Consider the following 20,953-nt stretch of genomic DNA (forward strand, 5'->3'; position numbering starts at 1 on the left):
GAAGCTCGGGGTCACCCTTACGGACTGAACGGAGGTGTTCTTGTACTTCTTGCAATCTAGTATACTGTATTCGCTGCTCACGATGTGGTCTCCTCTACATTGGGGAGACCAAACCAGATTGGGAGACCGCTTTGCGGAACACCTCCGTTCAGTCCATAAGGGTGACCCCGAGCTTCCGGTCGCCTGTTATTTCAATTCACCGCTCCATTCCCACTCAGACCTCACCGTCTTGTATTGTTCCCCGGAAGCTCAGCGTAAGCTCAAGGAACAGCACCTCATCTTCTGATTAGACACTTTACAGCCTTCCGGACTCAATATCGAGTTCAACAATTTCAGATCATAACCTCGGCCCCTATTATATTTTTATATATTTTTTATCCACACCTTTGGTTTGTGACTTTTCCTTTTTTTCTCTCCCACATGGCAGCTGTCTCTCATTCTGCCAGCGCATTTCACACTTCATCTAGAACCATCTTTTGTCTCTTTACCTGTCCTATTACCATCTCGTCTCATCTTGAATATCTCTTAATGTCTTTTCACCTCCCAGACCTTCCCTTTTGTTCTTTCATCCCCTCCCCCATTTCCCAGCCCCCAAACTGGCCTTTTAATCTGTTTCATTTCCTGCTTTTTTCTCAGTTCTGAAGAAGGGTTTTGACCTGAAACGTTGACTCTCTTTCTCTCTCCACGGATGTTGCCTGGCCTGCTGAGTTTTCCCAGCGTTTTCTGTTGTTATATTGAGTAACATAATTGTTTAATAATGTCAGTTACACCAAGACACTGATAAATGAGCTTCTGGAAAGGTTATCCTATATCCAGATATTACTGGAAGGCACCTCAAGCTTCAAATTAACTTAACAAACTTTAGATATTAATGTCTCCACAATAAAATCAAATTAAATGAATTTTCCAGAATTAACCAGAACCATCAAATTTTATATTTATTAAAGATTGATTTATGGGAATAGGTTCCTTTGAAATGTGTGAGTTGTTAATATATAGAACAAGAAACTATATAAATAAATAATATGTTGCAAATAGTACTTTAACTTCCTTCCAGAAGTAAAAATAAGAGGCACATGTGGGATAGGACTTGCCGAGGGGGAAGTTGAAAGAGATCGCAAGGTGCTAGTTGCCTCATCACGCACTGGGAGTCATTTTGACTTTGGCTGATAGTGTAAAACAAGCAATATCAATTCTGCAGCCCCTTATATCTCTCTCCCAATTATCATTTACATTGACTTGAAATAGTGTGAGGCAGCAATAAACAAAGGATATAGGATAGTGGTTCATATTCGTGAATTTAGGACAGATATCAGGAAGTGGCTCTTTACACAGAGTGATCAACTGTTGGAATGGGTTGTCAGGAAGGGTGGTTAATATTGAACATGTGTAAGAGACATTTTGCCTCATGAAACTGTAAAAGTACTGCCCACTGGGAGAGCAATTTACTTATAATAAAAGTTTATTTGCATCCAGTTCAATGCTAAAGATAGGAGGTGCTCCCACATCAAAGCGACAGAGAATCAGCAGCCCATTTTACTCTCCAATCGACTTTCTCTCCTGTTGTCTGGAGTGTGAAATGAACTGCCAAATCACTATAGTGTGGCGGAGCCACTAAGGGACTCCGATCAATTGTATATAATTCCCTTTAATAATATGTTAGCTACAGCCTGAGTCTGTATCTTTGTTTTCACTGTTTACATGTACAGAGCGCGATCACTTTAATAGCACGGGTAAACGAGATGACGTCACGCCGTTCATCACGTGATCCCCCACCGGCAGGAAAAATGTGATGACGTGATGACGTCAGCCACGGGACCGCCCAAGCAGTCCTCGTGGAGCCTCCGAACTGACTAGACCTATATTCGATGTTCTCCTGTAGTTATCCGTTAAACTCTGTTAGTTTTCATTAAACCTCGTTTATTTGATCGCCTGAGTGGACCTCAGTCTTTTGGATAGGAACTAGACATTCCTACATTGGTGACCCCGACTTTTGCGAAAGGTTTTCGCAGAAGTTACTGAACATGGAATCGAACGCCGTTGCTTTGAAGCTACCACAGTTCTGGGAGCAACAGCCAGCCGCGTGGTTAATCCAGGCTGAAGCCCAGTTCGCAATCAGGAACATCGTTGCGGATCAGACCCATTACTATTACGTGGTCTCCGCCCTCGACAGCGCCACAGCCTCATGGATCGTCAGCCTGCTTGGTAAACCACCAGAAGATCGCAAGTATGAAACGATAAAGGCGCGGTTGTTACAGGTCTTCGGGCTCACGAAGTCGGAGCGCGCCCGCCGGCTGCTCACTATGCCTGGCCTCGGGGACTCCAAGCCGTCCAAGCTCATGAGCCAAATGCTCACGCTCCTGGGCTCCGAACTGGAATGCTTCCTCGTCAGGGAGCTATTCCTCAGCCAGCTACTGGAGCAAGTTCAGGCTGCCCTAGCCAGGTCGGAAGTCACAGACTGCGCAGAGCTGGCTGCCGAAGCGGACAAGATCTTCGTGGTGACACAGCAGTGCTGCGCTGCCACGAGGTGCCCATCCCCCACAGACGCTGCTCCAGCCCCTCAACCTGCGGGGTTGTGCTTCTACCACGCCCGTTTTGGCGCGAAAGCAAGATGCTGCCGCCCTCCCTGCAGCTTTTCGCTCAAACTAAAAAAACAGCAGCAACCCTGTCGAAAGAGGACCGGTTATAACGAGCGCCCCGCGGCTACGATGGCAATCGGTAATTCGGGAAAACTCCTCTTCATCACCGATTCCCTATCTGGTCGACGTTTCCTCTGCGACACCGGGGTGCAGTGTAGCATCCTACCCGCATCAAATCTTGATCTACAAGCTGGGGGGGCACGGCCCCTCCCTCAAGGCGGCTAATGGCGGAGCCATTCGGACCTTCGGAAGATGGTGGGTCCAGGTGTGCTTCGGCGGCCAGCGGTTTTACTGGGATTTCATCACGGCCAAAGTCTCTCAAGCCATCCTCGGAGCGGAATTTTTATGCGCCAACGGCCTCCTGGTGGATGTATGGCACCGCTGGTTGATCAATGCGGCCACTTTTCACTCCATCCCGTGCCACCGCGGTAACACCTCCGGTTGACTTCACTCGCCTCCTCGGAGATTTCCCAGACCTGACCAGACCAGCTTTCTCTTCCACGGCTATGAAACATGGTGTCAAACATCACATCACCACTACTGGCTCCCCGGTCTACGCACGGGCCCGGCGCCTCGAACCTGGCAAGCTCGCGGCTGCGAAAGCGGAGTTCGACACGATGGAGCGGCTAGGGATTATTCGCTGGTCGAATAGTCCCTGGTCTTCGCCTCTCCACATTGTTCCGAAACCTGGCGGCGGATGGCGGCCTTGCGATGACTACCGACGCCTGAACGATGCCACTACTCCTGATCGGTACCCGATCCCTCATATTCAGGATTTCTCTGCCCATTTGGCGGGAAATACCATTTTTTCAAAAGTCGATATTGTCCGTGGCTACCACCAGGTCCCCGTACACCCGCAAGACGTCCCGAAAACTGCAGTCATCACCCCATTTGGTCTGTTTGAATTTCTGCAGATGCCGTTTGGATTGAAGAATGCTGCACAGGCTTTCCAGTGCTTGATGGACTCCGTGCTTCGGGACATCAAGTTTCTATTCGTCTACCTCGACGACATCCTCATCGCCAGCCCTAATAAAGAGGAGCACATCTGCCATTTGCGCACCCTCTTTAGACGCCTCAGTCAACACGGCTTGATCATCAACCCGGCCAAGTGCCAGTTCGGCCTGCAGCAGATTGATTTCTTAGGCCATCGCATCACATCGGACGGCGCAATTCCCCTGCAAACGAACGTGGAGTCAGTTACTTCGTTCCCGCGCCCGCAGACCATCAAGACCCTGCAGGAGTTCCTCGGGATGGTAAATTTTTATCACCAGTTCATCCCTAATGCAGCTCTGCTCATGCAGCCCCTGTACGAGGCCCTCAAGGGCAAGTCCAGCAAGGATCCGATTAGCTGGACGGTCGACATGGGCCGGGCGGTCGTCGACATAAAAGGCGCTGTGATAATAATAACTTCCGGGAAGAACTGTGAACTCTGTGCATACATCACTTCCTGTGCATACGTCACTTCCTGTGTTTGGAATAGTATAAATACTGAACTGCTCAGTATTGTAAAGGGGCTTCACCTAGAGGCATGGTGAAGACCGCTCTTGTATATAGTTTAATTATAAGTTGCTTAAAGCTTACTTTAAAGTTCCTTGATGTGTGAGTCTTTTTATTACATCAATTTAAGCAACTTAGTATTTACACTCACAAATACTAGACCTTCGGACAAACTCGGAGTTAAGGATCCAGGGAACCACCCATCATGGAAAACATCCTTAAACCTACTCGTCTGGCCTTGGACCCAAACGCACCAGCAGCTGGCAGGGTATGGAAGCATTGGTACCGTACTTTTGAGAATTTTCTTGATGAATGTAAAGCGAATGATTCTACTAAACTGAGGATACTTATCAACTATGTGACCCCAACAGTGTTTGAATATGTTGATGAATGGGATAATTACGATGAGGTGATCCGGGCACTTAAAAAACTATATGCTAAGACCGCAAATGAGGTCTATGCTAGACATCTACTGGCCACAGCCCAACAAGGGCCAGGGGAATCGATTAACAAATTCCTTCAAGAACTTCGCAGGCTCAGCGTAGACTGTAATTTTCAGATAGCCTCGGCTGAGCTGTACCGCGAAGAAATGATTCATGATGCTTTCATCTGCGGGATTGCCTCTCCATTTATACGCCAGCGTCTACTAGAATGTAAAACGCTTGAGCTACAAAAGGCTTTTGACCTGGCTTGTTCTCTGGATTTGGCAAAGAAAAATGCAGACCTCTATCAGCTGCCCAGATCTCGATCTGCTGCTGTAACTGCAACCAGACGATTCAAGTGGCCTCAGGTGAACCCTATCATGGAGGAATTTAATCCTGATGATAATTCTGATGAAGAAGAGGAGGATGACCCCACTTTAGCAGCCTCTTGGCAATCTAGGAAGGAATGCTTCTTTTGTGGAGATTCTTTTCACCCTAGGAAATTCTGCTCTGCTCGCAATGCGATCTGCAGTCATTGCGATAAAAAGGGACACTTTGCAAAAGTTTGCCAATCAAGAGCCTCTACGAGGGCCTATCCAGCTAAGGCCTACCGAACTGCCCCAATTAGGGCCTATCAAGATGCTCCGGCTAGGACCTATCTGTTAAGTATGTGTATTGTATTGAACAATTAACACAAAGACTTAAACGTATAACTCAAACAGGTCTTTACTGGTTGGAGGTAGGGACTACACATAGGTCTTTACTTCATGCCCACAGGCGGGAACTGAGGGGGATCAGTACCCACAGTACTATTTATACCCCTATGGCCAGGAGTGGTACTGCGTATCACTACGCCCAACAAGTAGTGCAGTCCTGTCCATAGGTTCAAAGTAGCACACATATTACATACACAACATTCCTCCCTTCCTAGCTTTACAGTCATCTCCCCATTTAACATAACGTAATAACATATATACATATATAACTTCAGGTTTACATAACAGAATAACACAGATACATAGATAACTTCATGTCAAAACAGATCACAGATTCAGTCTCTGCGGAAAACAGTTCACAGATTCAATCTCTGTGGTGGAGTCGGTTCACGTTGCTGGAGTGACTCATTCAATAGTCCTTCCATGGATTTAACAGTTTGAACTTCCGAACTGAATTGGCTCCGTTCGGAGGGACCACGTGTGTGATCTGGTAGAGGTGATAATGGTTCAGATGGGTCATCTTCTGTTTTTACTTTTCCTTTTCTGCTTCTTGGAGACTCTCTGGGCTCCATTGTCAGCTGCCACAGCTGCCAGCTGCATGCGCAGTTCCTCCTTCTCTTCCTCCTGTTTCCGTCGTAGAGCCAGCTTCTCCCGATGTTCCATAGACTTTTGGTGCTCCTCCATGATTTCTGCACTTTGGGAGTCGAAGTTACAAGCTGGGCAGGACAGGACATCGTAATATTCGGTGTCGTCCTGAGCTAGACCAGTGAGAGGGTCGTCTATTTCCTCCATACCCAGCTGGACGTTAGCCAGCTCTTGTTCCAAATCCAGACATCTTTCCTGAAGAGACTTCTTCATGTGTACCTCTGCATCCAGCTTTTTCTGGGCTTTCAGCAAGTCGTTTACTAGTGACCTCATTTGTGATTTTAATACTTCAACTTCCTTTGGAGATTGATTGATCGGACTATGCAATCCCTCTACCGGAGCAGCTGTTTCAGCGGTCTGTTGTTCTACGTTGACGTGAGTCAGCGTACTTTTGGCATCCAAGGGCTGCTCTGTTGCAGTCATCTCAGTCTGTGTTGCCACCTCAGCTCTTCCAATAACCTTTGAGAGCTCCGAACCCCTTTCGTTTGAATATTGAAGTTCATGTTCAAGTTTTTCCCATTTCAGAGTCCTGTCCTTCAGCATATGCAGGAGTTGGCTGACCGTTAACTCCTCTGACATCAGACGTTTTGTGTGCTCCTGCTCCATTTTCTCCATCAGCTGCTTCTGTTGTCTTTCCAGATTCTCCAACTCTATATCAAAGAACTCTTTCGTTGCATTCAACTCTTGCTCAAAACGGCGAAGCATTTGTTCTAATTGCTGTTGTAGTTTGAAATGGAGTTGAGTTCGAGCCCGGTGTCCCTCAGAAATGGGCACATCAGTAGACTTGCCAGACTCAGAATCCACAGTTAAACTATGTTGTTGTTGCTCAGTGGAATTCTGTGCTGAAACTTTGTCTTTTGCACCTGAGTTGGGCTTACCATCATCCGTTCCAGAGTCTGGGCCGACTATCTTCACCGAGTTCTCACTCGTTATTGTTTGTAGGAAATGCCAGTCCATATTAATTTTCCTAATCCACTCCCGTCCTAGTAGTGGAGGACCTCCTTCAGATATCACATATAAGTCCATTATTTGACTGTCTTCGCCCTTGTGGACCACTGCAACCTCTATTTTCCCGATGGGGTACACTCTTTGCCCCGTGTATGTTTTCAATATAATCCCCGTATCCTGTAGGGGAATATGTTGGAATAACTTTCCGTAATCTTTCTTATTTATGACCGTCAATGCCGATCCAGTGTCCAATTCCAGTTTTACTTGGACTCCTTCTATCTGAAGAGTGACCCAAATTGTCTGGAGGTCTGCACCCTTACCAGCGTTGAGTACTCTTAAGCTAGCCAGTTCATTACTGCTAGCGTCTGAATCGGACTCCTGTTCGGTCACCTTGTGTACCTTTGCGTATTTTCCTTGCGGTGACTTCTTGTTGCTGGTCTTCTTCCCTGACCTGCATACTCTAGCTATATGTCCAAGCCTACCACAAGTTCTACATTCTTGGTTTTTAAACCAACACTGGTTCTGATCATGCGTTGTCTTTCCACAACGATAACATTTGCCAGAACTCACACCCAATTTGTGTGCACTGAGCTCTGGTGACCGTAGCTGCATTACTGCCGTGCCTCTCGCTGCGGCTTCGTGTGCTGCTGCCATAGTGACCGCCTTCTCAAGCGTCAGCTCATTCTCCTCGAGCAGTCGCTTTTGTGTATCCTGTTTAAATAAACCACACACAAATTTGTCTCGAAGTGCCTCTGTCAGTCCCGTTCCAAACTGGCAATATTTCGCTAATTTACGCAATTCCAGCAAATAATCAGCATTGCTTTCATGCTGTAGCTGCCTTCTGTCATAAAATTTAAATCGTTCCGCTAGCATCAGCGGCGTGGGGTTTAGATGATCTTTCAGGACAGTAACAATCTCATCGAACGTCTTATCCGCCGGTTCATCTGGTGATAACAGGTGTTTCAATTGCCCGTATGTCTTCGCACCCATTAAATTTAATAATGTTAGTGCTTTATCAGCCTCACGAATTTTATTGGCCTTACAATAATTTTTAACTCGTTCAACATATATGGCCCAATCTTCGATGTCACTATCAAAGTTGCTAATATTCCCGTGTTTAGGCATTGTAGTACTTTATCAGATTTGCAATTTCTCATATTTTTTTTTAACTGTTATCCAAGATGGCGGCTTCCCGCTCTTGCCGTCGTCCTCCGCCCACAAAATGGCGGTTTTCCCGCTTCTGCCTTCTTCCCCAGCGGTTTTCCCGCGAAAAATGGCGGCTTTCCCGCGCTTCTCGCTCTCCCCGCCCACTTCAATGGCGGTTTTCCCGCGCTTCTCGTCGCTGACTTTCAGCCCGACTGCGGCTCTTATCTCCTGTGCGATCGCTGGTGCGCCGCCCGCCCGAAACGGTTCTCAGCCCTTATCACCGGTGCGATCGCTGGCCCGCTAAGCGCCTCCCGCTTGAAGCGGCTCCCGGCCTCTGGCTCACCCGCTCGGCGGCTCTTGCTCGCTCCCTCCCGGGCTCTGGCTTACCCGCTCGCGCCCTCCCGGGCTCTGGCTTACCCACGAGGTTATGGAGGCTTCAGGGTCCTAATGCCTGTCGCTTCCAGTCGCTGGAAGCTGTCAGGATTTCTGCTGCCCTTCAGTTTTCAGTGGGGTGTTGAGGATTGGAACCTCTCTTCAACGTCCTGTCTTTGGACGAAGCCGCCGTGGAATAACTGCCGCAGGGTTCGAACCGACTCGTCGCCAGTGTTAAGTATGTGTATTGTATTGAACAATTAACACAAAGACTTAAACGTATAACTCAAACAGGTCTTTACTGGTTGGAGGTAGGGACTACACATAGGTCTTTACTTCATGCCCACAGGCGGGAACTGAGGGGGATCAGTACCCACAGTACTATTTATACCCCTATGGCCAGGAGTGGTACTGCGTATCACTACGCCCAACAAGTAGTGCAGTCCTGTCCATAGGTTCAAAGTAGCACACATATTACATACACAACACTATCAAGCTTCCTCTCGAGCTCTCTCCTGAAGAAGCACACCTAGAGTTTCAGCCACTCTCTGTGCAACCACACCAATTACAGCTGCTTGCCCACAGAACCTGTTTCATGCAGCTACAAAAGTTTCAATTAAAGGGCATACCTTAGATGCCTTAATTGACTCAGGAAGTACTGATAGTTTCATTAGAGAACAGGTTGTTGTGAAATTGAAACTACATATCTTCCCATCGGACCAGGCAATTGCGATGGCTCAGTCATCACTTAATACCAGAATCTCCGGCTTTTGTATTATTGATATGACACTTAATGGTCGCATGTATCCCTCCACCCGACTTTCGGTGCTCAAGGACTTATGTAGTGATCTCATCTTAGGGCTGGCTTTTCAAAAACAGCATAAGAAACTCACCATTGAGTTCGGCGGATCCAAACCTGGACTTACTATTTCTAATATACTGTCTAAATTACCGTTTTGTGCATTGTCAGCGGCTTCACTTGATGAACCCTCATTATTTGCCAGTATTCCTCCTCGATGCAAACCAATAATAACGAAATCGCGGCGCTTTAGTCAGGAAGACCAATCTTTTATTGAGGCTGAAATCTCTCGACTTTTAGCAGAGGATATCATCGAACCATGTTCGTCGCCCTGGCGGGCTCAAATCGTCATCGTCAAGAACCCTCTAAAACCTCACATACAACGACTATGCATTGATTATTCACAAACCATCAATCAATATACTGACTTGGACGCCTACCCATTGCCACGCATTGATGATATGGTTAATAAACTGGCCGAATACAAAGTGTTCTCAACTTACGATTTAAAAAGTGCCTATCATCAGGTACCCTTGAAGGTCTCAGATAAGCAGTACACGGTTTTTGAGGCTAATGGATGGCTGTACCAATTTCGTCGCCTCCCATTCAGGGTTACTAATGGAGTGGCTGTCTTCCAACGGGCAATGGATGGCCTGGTTAAGCAGGAAAACTTAAGGGACACTTTTCCCTATCTTGATAACATTACTATTGCAGGTCATGATCAACAGGAACACGACGCCAACCTCCAAAAATTTCGGGATGCCCTCCATCACCGTAACTTAACTTTGAATGAATCTAAATCTGTGGAGTCGCAACCGACCATCAACATCCTTGGCTACTGCGTAGGCAATGACATCATTAAGCCAGACCCAGAAAGACTTCGCCTGCTCCAAGAGCTCCCGTCACCTAAGAACCTGGCTTCTCTACGTCGGGCTCTCGGTCTGTTTGCATACTACGCTAAATGGATTCCTCATTTTTCAGACAAAATCCAACCCTTGCTGCATGCTCGATCATTTCCATTGGAAACAGCGGCTGTTGCAGCCTTTAACCTTCTCAAAAAACAGTTGGAGAAAGCGGCTCTTCACTCCATCGATGAGAATCTCCCTTTCATAGTCGAATGTGATGCCTCGGAGGTGGCGATCTCGGCTACTCTAAATCAGGAAGGTCGTCCTGTAGCATTTATGTCCAGGACCTTACAAGTTGCCGAGCTACATTATCCTCCGGTTGAGAAGGAAGCCACAGCCATCATAGAGGCGGTACGGAAGTGGAACCATTTCCTAGCTCGCCAGCACTTTACATTAATCACGGACCAGCGATCAGTCGCCTTCATGCTCGATAATCGAAAACGAACCAAAGTTAAGAATAATAAAATACAGCTTTGGAGGATGGAACTGGCCTCTTTTGGTTACACCATTCACTATCGACCTGGCAAGGAGAATGTGGCCCCGGATACCCTCACACGAGCATTCTGCTCCACTATGTCGTCCTCTACTCTCGTGGATGTCCATAATGGATTGTGTCATCCGGGCGTTACGCGCATGCTACATTTCGTACGATCACGGAATCTCCCTTTTTCTACTGGAGACGTAAAGAAAATGTGCTCAGAATGCCAGTTTTGTGCAGAATTAAAACCTCAGTTCTTCCGCCCCTCAGATGGTATGCTCATACACGCAACCCAACCGATGCAACGACTTAGCATCGATTTTAAGGGCCCAGTGCCCTCTTCAACTCGGAACACATATTTGCTCACCATGATTGATGAATATTCACGTTTTCCGTTTGCCTTCCCCTGCTCCAATATGCTGGCGTCCACAGTAATCTGCTGCCTTGAGCAGGTATTTTCTCTCTGTGGCATGCCGGCTTACATTCACTCAGATCGGGGTCCATCCTTTATGTCAAGGGAACTCAAGGACTACCTCTCAGAACGGGGAATTGCTACAAGCAAAACGACGCCATATCATCCCATCGGAAATGGGCAGGTAGAGAGGTATAACGGTATCATCTGGAATTCTGTACATCTTGCTTTAAGATCTTGGGGCCTACCAAACCAGCAATGGGAAGCAGTGCTTCCGGATGCATTGCACTCTATACGGTCCCTTCTTTCTACAGCCATAAATACTATGCCTCATGAGCGGTTCTTTGGATTCCAGCGTCGCTCATCTTATGGGACATCCCTCCCATCATTGCTAACTACTCCTGGACCTGTACTACTCCGAAGATACGTTCGGACGTCTAAAAATGACCCTCTCGTAGACGAGGTCGAACTAACCGATGCCAACCCCACCTATGTCTACATACGATATCCCGACGGCCGAGAATCTACCGTATCATTACGGGATCTAGCTCCCTGCCCACCAGGACCTAGTGAGACATCGAGTGATGGTATTTTACCAGGAGCCTCTTGGAACCTACCGGGTACCCCTCTCCAGGATCCTGATCTGACACCAACTAGCTTGGTGCCGGTAGAACCCCGTTCTCAAAATTGCGACCCTCCCAGTACCGCGCACCAAAGTTCTGATCCGCCACAGACCAGCTCTGCACCTCCCTCTGAACAGAGACAGACCGACTCTGCACCTATTGGGACTCGTACACGAAGCCATGATCTCCCCGACCCTTCACAGGGTAATCCAGGCCACACAGACTCTGACCAATGGCCAACCGCATGTAAGCGGACCAGCGACCCTCAACGACGGGAACCCAAACGGGTGCGACTCTTCCTCGTTCGGCGGCTGCGGAACAAAAGGAAGACCACAGCCTTCTAATTTCGCAGGAGGGAAGAATGTGATAATAATAATAACTTCCGGGAAGTTATGTGCACATCACTTCCTGTGAACTGTGAACTGTGAACTCTGTGCATACATCACTTCCTGTGCATACGTCACTTCCTGTGTTTGGAATAGTATAAATACTGAACTGCTCAGTATTGTAAAGGGGCTTCACCTAGCGGCATGGTGAAGACCGCTCTTGTATATAGTTTAATTATAAGTTGCTTAAAGCTTACTTTAAAGTTCCTTGATGTGTGAGTCTTTTTATTACATCAGGCGCCTTAGCCAACGCAACCATGCTGGCGCACCCGCTGCCAGGTGCCACCATCGCCCTTACCACCGACGCGTCAGACTACGCCATCGGCGCAGTGCAGGAACAGTGGATGCATGGGACGTGGCAACTGCTGGCGTTGTTCAGCCGTCAACTATGGCAAAATGAACGGAAGTACAGCACGTTCGACCGGGAGTTGCTGGCCCTTTTTCTGGCCATCCGCCATTTCTGGTTCTTGCTAGAGGGACGTCCGTTCATGGCGTCTGTGGGCCATAAGCCACTAACGTTCGCTATGGCCAAGACCGCCGAACCGTGGTCAGCTCGGCAACAACGTCAGTTGACGTTTATCTCAGAATTCATCACTGACATTCAGCATGTGTCCGGTAAAGACAACCTGGTGGAGAATTGCCTCTCCCGCGCGACCGTTCATGCAGTCCAGCTCGGCATAGACTACACCCTCATGGCTGCAGATCAAGCCTCGGATCCGGAAGTCGAATCTTACAGAACCAACCCCTCTAGCCTCCAAGAGGCCGACGTCAAATTCCATGCCGCGGGCACTACGCTACTCTGCGACGTCTCCGTAGGAGATCCTCGCCCTATCGTGCCGGTCGCCTGGCGCCGAAAAGTTTTTGACGCCATACACGGGTTGTCGCACCCTGGCATGAAGGCCTCGCAACGGCTGATGTCGTCCAAATTCGTGTGGCGGGGCATGCACATGGATGTTCGCGACTGGGCCAACACCTGCGTGGTCTGCCAAAAGGCCAAGGTGCAGCGTCACGTCAAGGTCCCATTGGCCACTTTCGCTGTTCCAGAACGTAGGTTTGATCATGTGCATGTGGACCTGGTGGGGCCACTTCCGCCTTCGCATGGGTTTACTCATCTTCTTACAATGGTGGACCGCACCACTCAATGGCCGGAGGCGGTTCCTTTGTCATCCACCACTTCCGCAGACATCGCCAGGGCATTCATTTCCTCTTGGGTCGCTCATTTCGGGGTACCGGCGGACATCTCGTCTGATCGTGTGCCGCAGTTTTCTTCTGAGCTCTGGAACGCTGTGGCTCAGGGGCTCGGCGTCAAGCTACATCGCACCACTGCCTACCATCCACAGGCGAACGGCCTGTGCGAACAATTCCACAGGTCGCTCAAAGCCGCACTGCAAACCAGCCTTCAAGGCGCTGGCTGGGTGGACAGGCTTCCATGGGTCCTTTTGGGTCTTCGTACGGCACCTAAAGAAGATCTTCAATCGTCCTCGGCGGAGCTCGTATATGGCCAGCCGCTATGTGTACCAGGAGATTTCCTTCCGACTCCAACAGAGCCATGGTCCGCATCCCAGCAGCTCATCAGCCACCAGGAGGCGGCCAGAAGTTTCGCTCCAGTGCCTACGTCGCATCACGGCTTGCAGAGCTCCCACGTCCCAGCTGAGCTGAAGAACGCTGACTATGTGTTTATCCGCCACGACGCTCATTGGGATCTGCTCAAACCCCCTTACACTGGTCCTTTCCGCGTGATAGAGCCAGGAGACAAAACTTTTTCGGTCAATATCGGAGGTAAACCAGACCACATTTCGGTTGACCAATTGAAGCCGGCTCACTTGGACCTTGACCGCCCAGTCGAGATCGCGCAACCGCCGAATTGTGGCCGACCGCCCACAGTCGCCATGCCAGATAAAACGCAACCGCCCGCCAGCTCGCCCGCCGTCCATCAGCTTCCATTTCAAGGCTACAGAAGTCGATCTGACAGGCTTGTCAGGCCTCCTCGCCGTTTTACTTTTGCTATTAAAGACAATTCTGGGGGGGCGCATGTGGCGGAGCCACTAAGGGACTCCGATCAATTGTATATAATTCCCTTTAATAATATGTTAGCTACAGCCTGAGTCTGTATCTTTGTTTTCACTGTTTACATGTACAGAGCGCGATCACTTTAATAGTGCGGGTAAACGCGATGACGTCACGCCGTTCATCACGTGATCCCCCACCGGCGGGAAAAACGTGATGATGTGATGATGTCAGCCACGGGACCGCCCAAGCAGTCCTCGTGGAGCCTCCGAACTGACTAGACCTATATTCGATGTTCTCCTGTAGTAACCTGTTAAACTCTGTTAGTTTTCATTAAACCTCATTTATTTGATCGCCTGAGTGGACCTCAGTCTTTTGGATAGGAACTAGACATTCCTACAATAGCCCAGTTTGTGTTACTGACCAAGACTCTGTGCCCACTGTGTCCAGAGCTGACAAAAGTGTAGCTAGCGGAGCAGCAAGTGATATTGTGGAGCTGGAAGAAAGCAGTCTTGTTGACAGATAGGATGTGGAGTTTGTAGCTCAGCTCTGGATGTCACGGTTTTGCATGGTCTGGTTCAACCCAAGCAAATGATTAGCGGTGGGTATAGAATCAATGGCAGGGAAGCAGAGTGTATGAGGGAGTTCAATCACACTCCGATCCCGGTGCTGCTCCCGCTGTGTGTCCCCTAATGTCTCGGCGGTATGACCACGGCAAATTGGTCGGCTGCCTCATTAGTTTAGCTGCGGGCGTCATTTGCAGCCCCAGAGAGACCGGGGCTGAGGCAATCGGAGGGGGGGGGGGTGGTGAGTGATGGCCAGCAGCTTCTGAAGCATTGGTTCTCGTGGGTCTTATGCAGCTGGCAGCAGCAATCCCAAAGGAAACTTGCCAGGATCACTAAAGTTGGGAAGGCCTGCTAAAATGTGTAAAAATAGTTCTGCAACTTAAGGGTTAAATTATCTGTGCGAGTGATGTCCTCCCACTCAGTCCTTATCACATGCATTTCTGCAGATAAGATCTAGAGAGATGGGCTTGAACCACCAGCTCACTTCAGTTTCCTGTGTTAACCTGCTGCAGCCGGAAGCTGCTTATACGTTTCTTAGTAATGTTTGCTCTATTCATTGCTTTCATTAGAAGACTCTCAGAGTACATGCCTCAGTTAGAAAGCCACTGCTCATTTGCTTCTTTTTTTCCATGTTCAAGGTTAAGTAATATCCCTTTGTTATGGGGCATTCACGCTTCAGTATAATACACAAAAAGTTCGATTCCCAGAGGACATGGCCCTGTAAATTATACCGAGGGGTTTTAACCAGATTAAAGTTCCCAGTAAAAAAAAGTGGCAAGAGTAATTTTAGATGAACACATACATTCATATTCTAGTATCCCATAGCATAGTTTCGGGGCCTATGTTAATAGGATGGTGCAGCATCTAATGACATGAGGCATAAACACTTTTATCCACCTAAATACAAGAAATAAGATAATCTGAAAAGAGTTGCTGACAGACAACATTTCTTCAGCATTTTCTATATTTATTTCAAATTTCTAACAATTGCATTTTTTCTTTATCTTTCATAAACCTGTTGTTTTTCTGACACAGTGGATAAAAAGAAAGACTTGCATTTATATAGCGCCTTTCATGACCACCAGACATCTTAGAGCGCTTTACAGTCAATGAAGTACTTTTTGGAGTGTAGTCACTGTTGTAATGTAGCAAACACAGCAGCCAATTTGCACACAGCAAGCTCCCACAATGTGATAATGACCAGATAATCTGCTTTAGTGATGTTGATTGAGGGATTAATATTGGCCAGGACACCAGGGATAACTCCCCAGCTCTTCTGCGAAATTGTGCCATGGGATCTTTTACATCCACCTGAGAGGGCAGACGGGGCCTCGGTTTAACGTCTCAGCCAAAAGACAGCTCCTCCGACAGTGCAGCACCAGAATGTCAGGCTAGATTTTTGTGCTCAAGTCCATGGGGTGGGACTTGAACCCACAACCTTCTGACGCAGAAGTGAGTGTGCTACCCACTGAGCCACAGCAATACACAACAGAGAGCAGTGGCTATCAAAGGTAAATTATCCATGGTTAAATTCTTCTCAACCTATGAAAGGTATAGATTGGGAAGGGTTCACAAATGGCTTAAAGCCAGTGGAGGAAACTGGTGCAAAATTAGTGTTGGACTTGAAACCGCGCCCGAAACCGGTGGCCTGAGTCTCGCTGGAAATCAGGCCTCGGGCCTCATCTCCATAAAACTATTGCACTGTGGATGCCAATCCTTATACAGCTCGCTGTTCAGGAGATTCAGCTGGCTCCGATGTTGAGCCGGCCTGCAGGTAAGTCCTGGGAGGGAGTGGATGAGGCAAAAGGGATGAGTTGGGGGGGGGGGGGGCGGGGACCCGGGCTGACAGCAGCTCGCAGTCATTTCATGGAACCAGGAGGAACACTCCACAAAAATGAAACTGGAAAATATATTCACTTACCATTTTGTCGGCGGCCTCCAGAAGTCACTTTAAGGATTTCAGGTCAGGCCGCTTTTGACCCGGAAAAACTGAGTGGAGCATGCGTTGACGATAAACTTGGAGCGGGGGTCCCGAAACAGGCTCTTGGACTCTAGTTTGCACATTCAAGGTGCCTAACGCTTGTTTCAGGTGGACACCCTGGGCACTTGGAAGTCTCCGGAGGAGATCGGGTATGAGATCACGACCTGAAATTGGACCCACCCCCCGCCCCCCCCCCAACGCAAATTTCTTGCCCAAAAATACAGGTGCAACGAGGACCAGTTTCTACCTCACTGTGCTAACATTCAGGAGAGTTTGATTTCTGCAGCAGTCAGGCGTGATAATCACCAAAATAAAACTCACGCAGAAATAGCCAGTTTCACAGAGTAAAATTATCAATACAATTCAATCCTGGGTCACTACAAGTCAAGGAAACAATTTAAAGTCAGATTCAATCAGGAAAACAAATCGGGTCCATTCCTAATTAGATACAGTGGAAAATCTACAGTCAAGTAATTAGATAATTATGTGGAAGCACAAATAGAAAGCAGTTACATAGGAACAGGAGTAGGCCATTTAGCCCCTGATCCGCCAATCAATTAGACCATGGCTGAACTCTACCTCAGCAGCATTTACTCGATTTTGCTCCATATCCTTTGACACCCTTACCTAACAAAAATCCATCAATCTCAGTCTTTAAAATGTCAATTGACTCAGTTCAACTCTTTTTGTAATGCATTTCCCTCCGATTTATTCACCACAACAAAATGACAGAAGGGTTGTTGTGAGAAGGCTATGTGGTTTGCAGATACTAAGTGGTAGAAATTGGACCTCATTGTGCTCATTTTACAGGATGTAAAACAGGTGCAATGAGGCCCAGTTTCGGCAACCAATGTCCTGCGCCCCAAGGATGCCTGAAAAATGTCCAACCTGGGGCATTTTTCAAGTGTCTCTACCTGTCAGCTGAAATATGCATCAGGTCCATTACATGTGTAAATGAGGAGCCTAATGACTGTTTTAAGTCCCCTGACATTAATTGTGCTGGGATGAGTGATAAGCCTGTCCCACTCAGGATTCTGGCTGCGACCGCTAACTAAAAGTACATTTTTTTTACTGTCAATAATTTACAAAAATCTTCCTCTGGAGCCTGAAGTAACCAGAGTGCTCCCCTGACTCCACAGATCACATGATTGCTCCTCCCCTGTTGCCCAACTCTAACAACCTCCCAGGACTTACCTCCGAGTTTCTGCCGGCGAGGCAAGTGGCTCGACATTCATGCTGTTCAAATGTGTAAGCCGCCTGTGGAGGAGTGACAAGCGCTGGCAACTGCGCATAAAATGCTAATAAGGCCTAAGGCCAAATATCAGGCTGGCTGTCGGTTGTGGCTGGGCCCAAAAACAGGCCATTTCTTCATTGGCCATCAATGCACAATTCACCTTCTAAAATGAATAGCTTAATAATGAAGTCACCCATAACACTTTGGTTAAGGGGCTTCACTAACTGCATCTGGCAGCTGCATTGCAATCTGCAGTGGCCTCCCACCTAAGAAGCATCCAGGGGTCAGCTAGTGCCTCCTCCTCCAGGGAAGCACAGACTGCTGCTTTGTAGGCAGAAGGGGACAGATTAGATAGCATGCTTCAGACTCTGAGGGGCAGGTTGCAGCCTACTGTATTTCAGGGATTTCAAGTCGCTATTAGACCAGTCAGCACACTAATCTCTGGGAACACAGATACAGGGTCCAGTGTATTGGCGATAGCTGGAATCAGCCTGTCTGATATCACCGTTTCTCAGGACAGCAGCATTTGCCAAGCGTTTGGTGTTCCCCCATAAAGCATCACGCAAGTGGTAGTTAAAAGGCGACAGCAGGCTGCCCATTGACAAGCACCAGAGATGTAGCCAGCAGTGGCTCCCTTCCAGAACTAGATTTATCTCTTCAGTATGTGCAGAAGTTGTTGTCTCTAACAATTATCTTTAATGCCTTCATTTTGAATCTGATTTTTTCTTTAAGGGTGAAACTTGCCTTAAAGAACATGTTTGATGTTTACCAGTGACTTGTATTCAATAGCCTATAGGGGAGAACTTGGATAAGACCTGAAAATGAGCGCAGAGATTGCGGTGCGCGATTAACCCACGCCCGTTCATAGCGTTGCAGGCAGTACGTTAAATTCGCGCTGCCTACTTGACTTCTGCGTGTATTCAGCGCTATCCGTGCTGTTCATTGGCTGCATGCGTCAGCAGAGGGCACAATATCGTGAGGTCCAGTGCTACTTAAAGGAAGCCTGCACCTCTTAAAGGGGAGGTGCATTATGGCTGCAACCAGTAGTGAAACTGAATCAGTGCTGAATCAATGCTGTGATACTTTGTGCAAGAGATTTTCAGACAATGCACTGGAGGCCCTGGTGGAAGAAGTTGAAAGGAGAAGAGATGTTCTCTATCCGCAGGGTGGCAGGAGGCCCTCCAAACACATGCTCAAGAGGCAGTGGGAAGAAATAGCAGAAGATGTCAATGCTGGGGTGTTGCTCGTCAAACATGGATGCAGTGCAGGAAGAAGTTTGATGATCTCACACAAGTTGTCAAGGTGAGTGACTTTCTCTTCAAATGGCACATCCTGTCACTGCACCACTAGCCACATCCACAGCTCAAATCACTACACCCCCATCATTCACCTACCAACAATCTCTATCAATCAGGACTCAACCCTACCATTCATATGTTGTTCCTCACCCTCACACACTTAGCAATGTTGCAAGCCTCACACTCACAACTCACAGCTCACACACAGGGGTAGCTATTCAACCATGACAGCCACATCATGCAAACATATTGCACAACATTCACTGACACACTTCCCTCTTTCTTGCAGGAGAAGGCGACACATAACAGCAGACAGCAGCAAAGAACTGGAGAAGGACAAGTGCGCCTGCATGTTTTAACCCCTATGGAGGAGACAGTGCTGGCCATCATGGGAAGGGGCATCACTGAGGCTGTGGCTACTGGCAAGGCTGGAGGGATCGATGATGAGGGTACCTGTATACCGAATCCTACTTCTCTCATTCAAGATGCCCCACATCCCTCAATCTCTTCTGACTCATAAGCTGCAGATGGTGTAAGCACACACTTCTTACTTTCTCCTCTCCCCTCACCACAACCCAACCCTTGTCCCTTTTTCACTTCACATACCCAAGAACTGGAATCTTCCCAGTCAGTGGAGGAAGAGGAAGAAGATGGTGAAGATGCAGAGACAGCGTCACTCGATCTTACAGTCGCAGCCAGCAGCTCAGAGACTGACAGAGCACGTATTTTAGAGGCTAGGATAGGGGAGGGATCTACACATGGTGAGACACTGGGCACAAGTGCGCAAGAGCCAGGGTGGGGGGGGGGGGGGCGGAGAAGTATAGTACAGGTGCCAGCTCGCCGGAGGGAGAGGTTGCACACTAGTTCTGCTGCAGAGGAGTCAGATGAGGATTTTGATGGGCCAGGCTACAGAAGGAGGCTGATGGGTGTACACAACCGAATGCTTTGTGCATTGGAAAGCCTGCCAGAAAACCAGCGCTCAGTGTCAAGGAGCATGGAGGAGTCCACCACCAACTTGACACAGGGCTTTGTGCAGAGCGTGGAGCCCATCCTTTCTTACATGGAACGCATGGCCACCTCCATCAGCACACCTGTGGAACCTACCATGATGCAGCATCTGATGGCCGATGTCACAGCTTCCATTGCAGCAGAAACAGCTTCCATCAAAGGTCTGAGTGCTGTAGTGGAAGCTCAGACTGCTGCCATCGTGGCTCTGGATACCGCTGTTCAAAGTGGCTTCCAGGGCGTCACATCAGTCCATCAATCTGTTCTCCAACAGATTACTAGGATTGCTGAGGCGGAGCCCCGGGAGAGCGGCAGCAGCTCCATGGAGTACAAACCTGCTGTCCTCTCTCGGAATAAAACCATTCCTGCTCTCATCTCTGCCATTCCGTCAGTGCCTTTGCTGTGGCCTGTCAGCCAGCCAGCCCAGACTGCTGCAGCCCAGGCTGAGATGGTGCAGTCTGAAGCCAGTCCTTCTAGGCCCAGAGCTGCTCGAGGTCGCCCTCCAAGACCATCTGTAGTCTCCTCAGTTGAAGGTCAGCAACCTTCCACCAGCCATGCTGCAGCCACTGGGGAAGCCCCTTGTAGGAGCACTAGGAGAGGCAAAGGCACATGGACGAGGCACTAAGAGAATGCACAGCAGTGATTAGTTTATTTTTGTTTGCAGAATGCAATGATTTAATTATAAATTTGGATTGGAATGTGCATTTTCTGGTGGATTTTATTTTAGTGTTGTCGAAAAGAGGACGATGTGATGGTCGGTGATAAACGAAATGTAAAGAGCGTGGGACTGTTGGTGAATGGGGAGTTGTGGCTGAGGTTACTGGTATCGCTCATGATTTACTTTATCACGTAGAGCCTGGGCAGAAAGGGACTG

General features: G+C 48.3%; 2 protein-coding genes across 2 annotated transcripts in view; one reads left to right on the forward strand and one right to left on the reverse strand.

Annotated features, from left to right (window-relative positions):
* LOC147107615 (kelch-like protein 13) overlaps nt 1–20,953 on the reverse strand; it is a 132,772-nt gene that overhangs the window by 50,344 nt on the left and 61,475 nt on the right. The window lies entirely within an intron of this gene.
* On the forward strand, nt 19,997–20,704 carry LOC147107616 (uncharacterized). The gene has a single exon (XM_086007401.1). The coding sequence runs from the start codon at nt 19,997–19,999 to the stop codon at nt 20,702–20,704; it is 708 nt and encodes a 235-aa protein (XP_085863527.1).

Source organism: Somniosus microcephalus, chromosome 14 (genome assembly GCF_052327205.1).
Source record: "Somniosus microcephalus isolate GS21.2 chromosome 14, FLI_Smic_1.0, whole genome shotgun sequence".
Taxonomy (NCBI): Eukaryota; Metazoa; Chordata; class Chondrichthyes; order Squaliformes; family Somniosidae; genus Somniosus; species Somniosus microcephalus.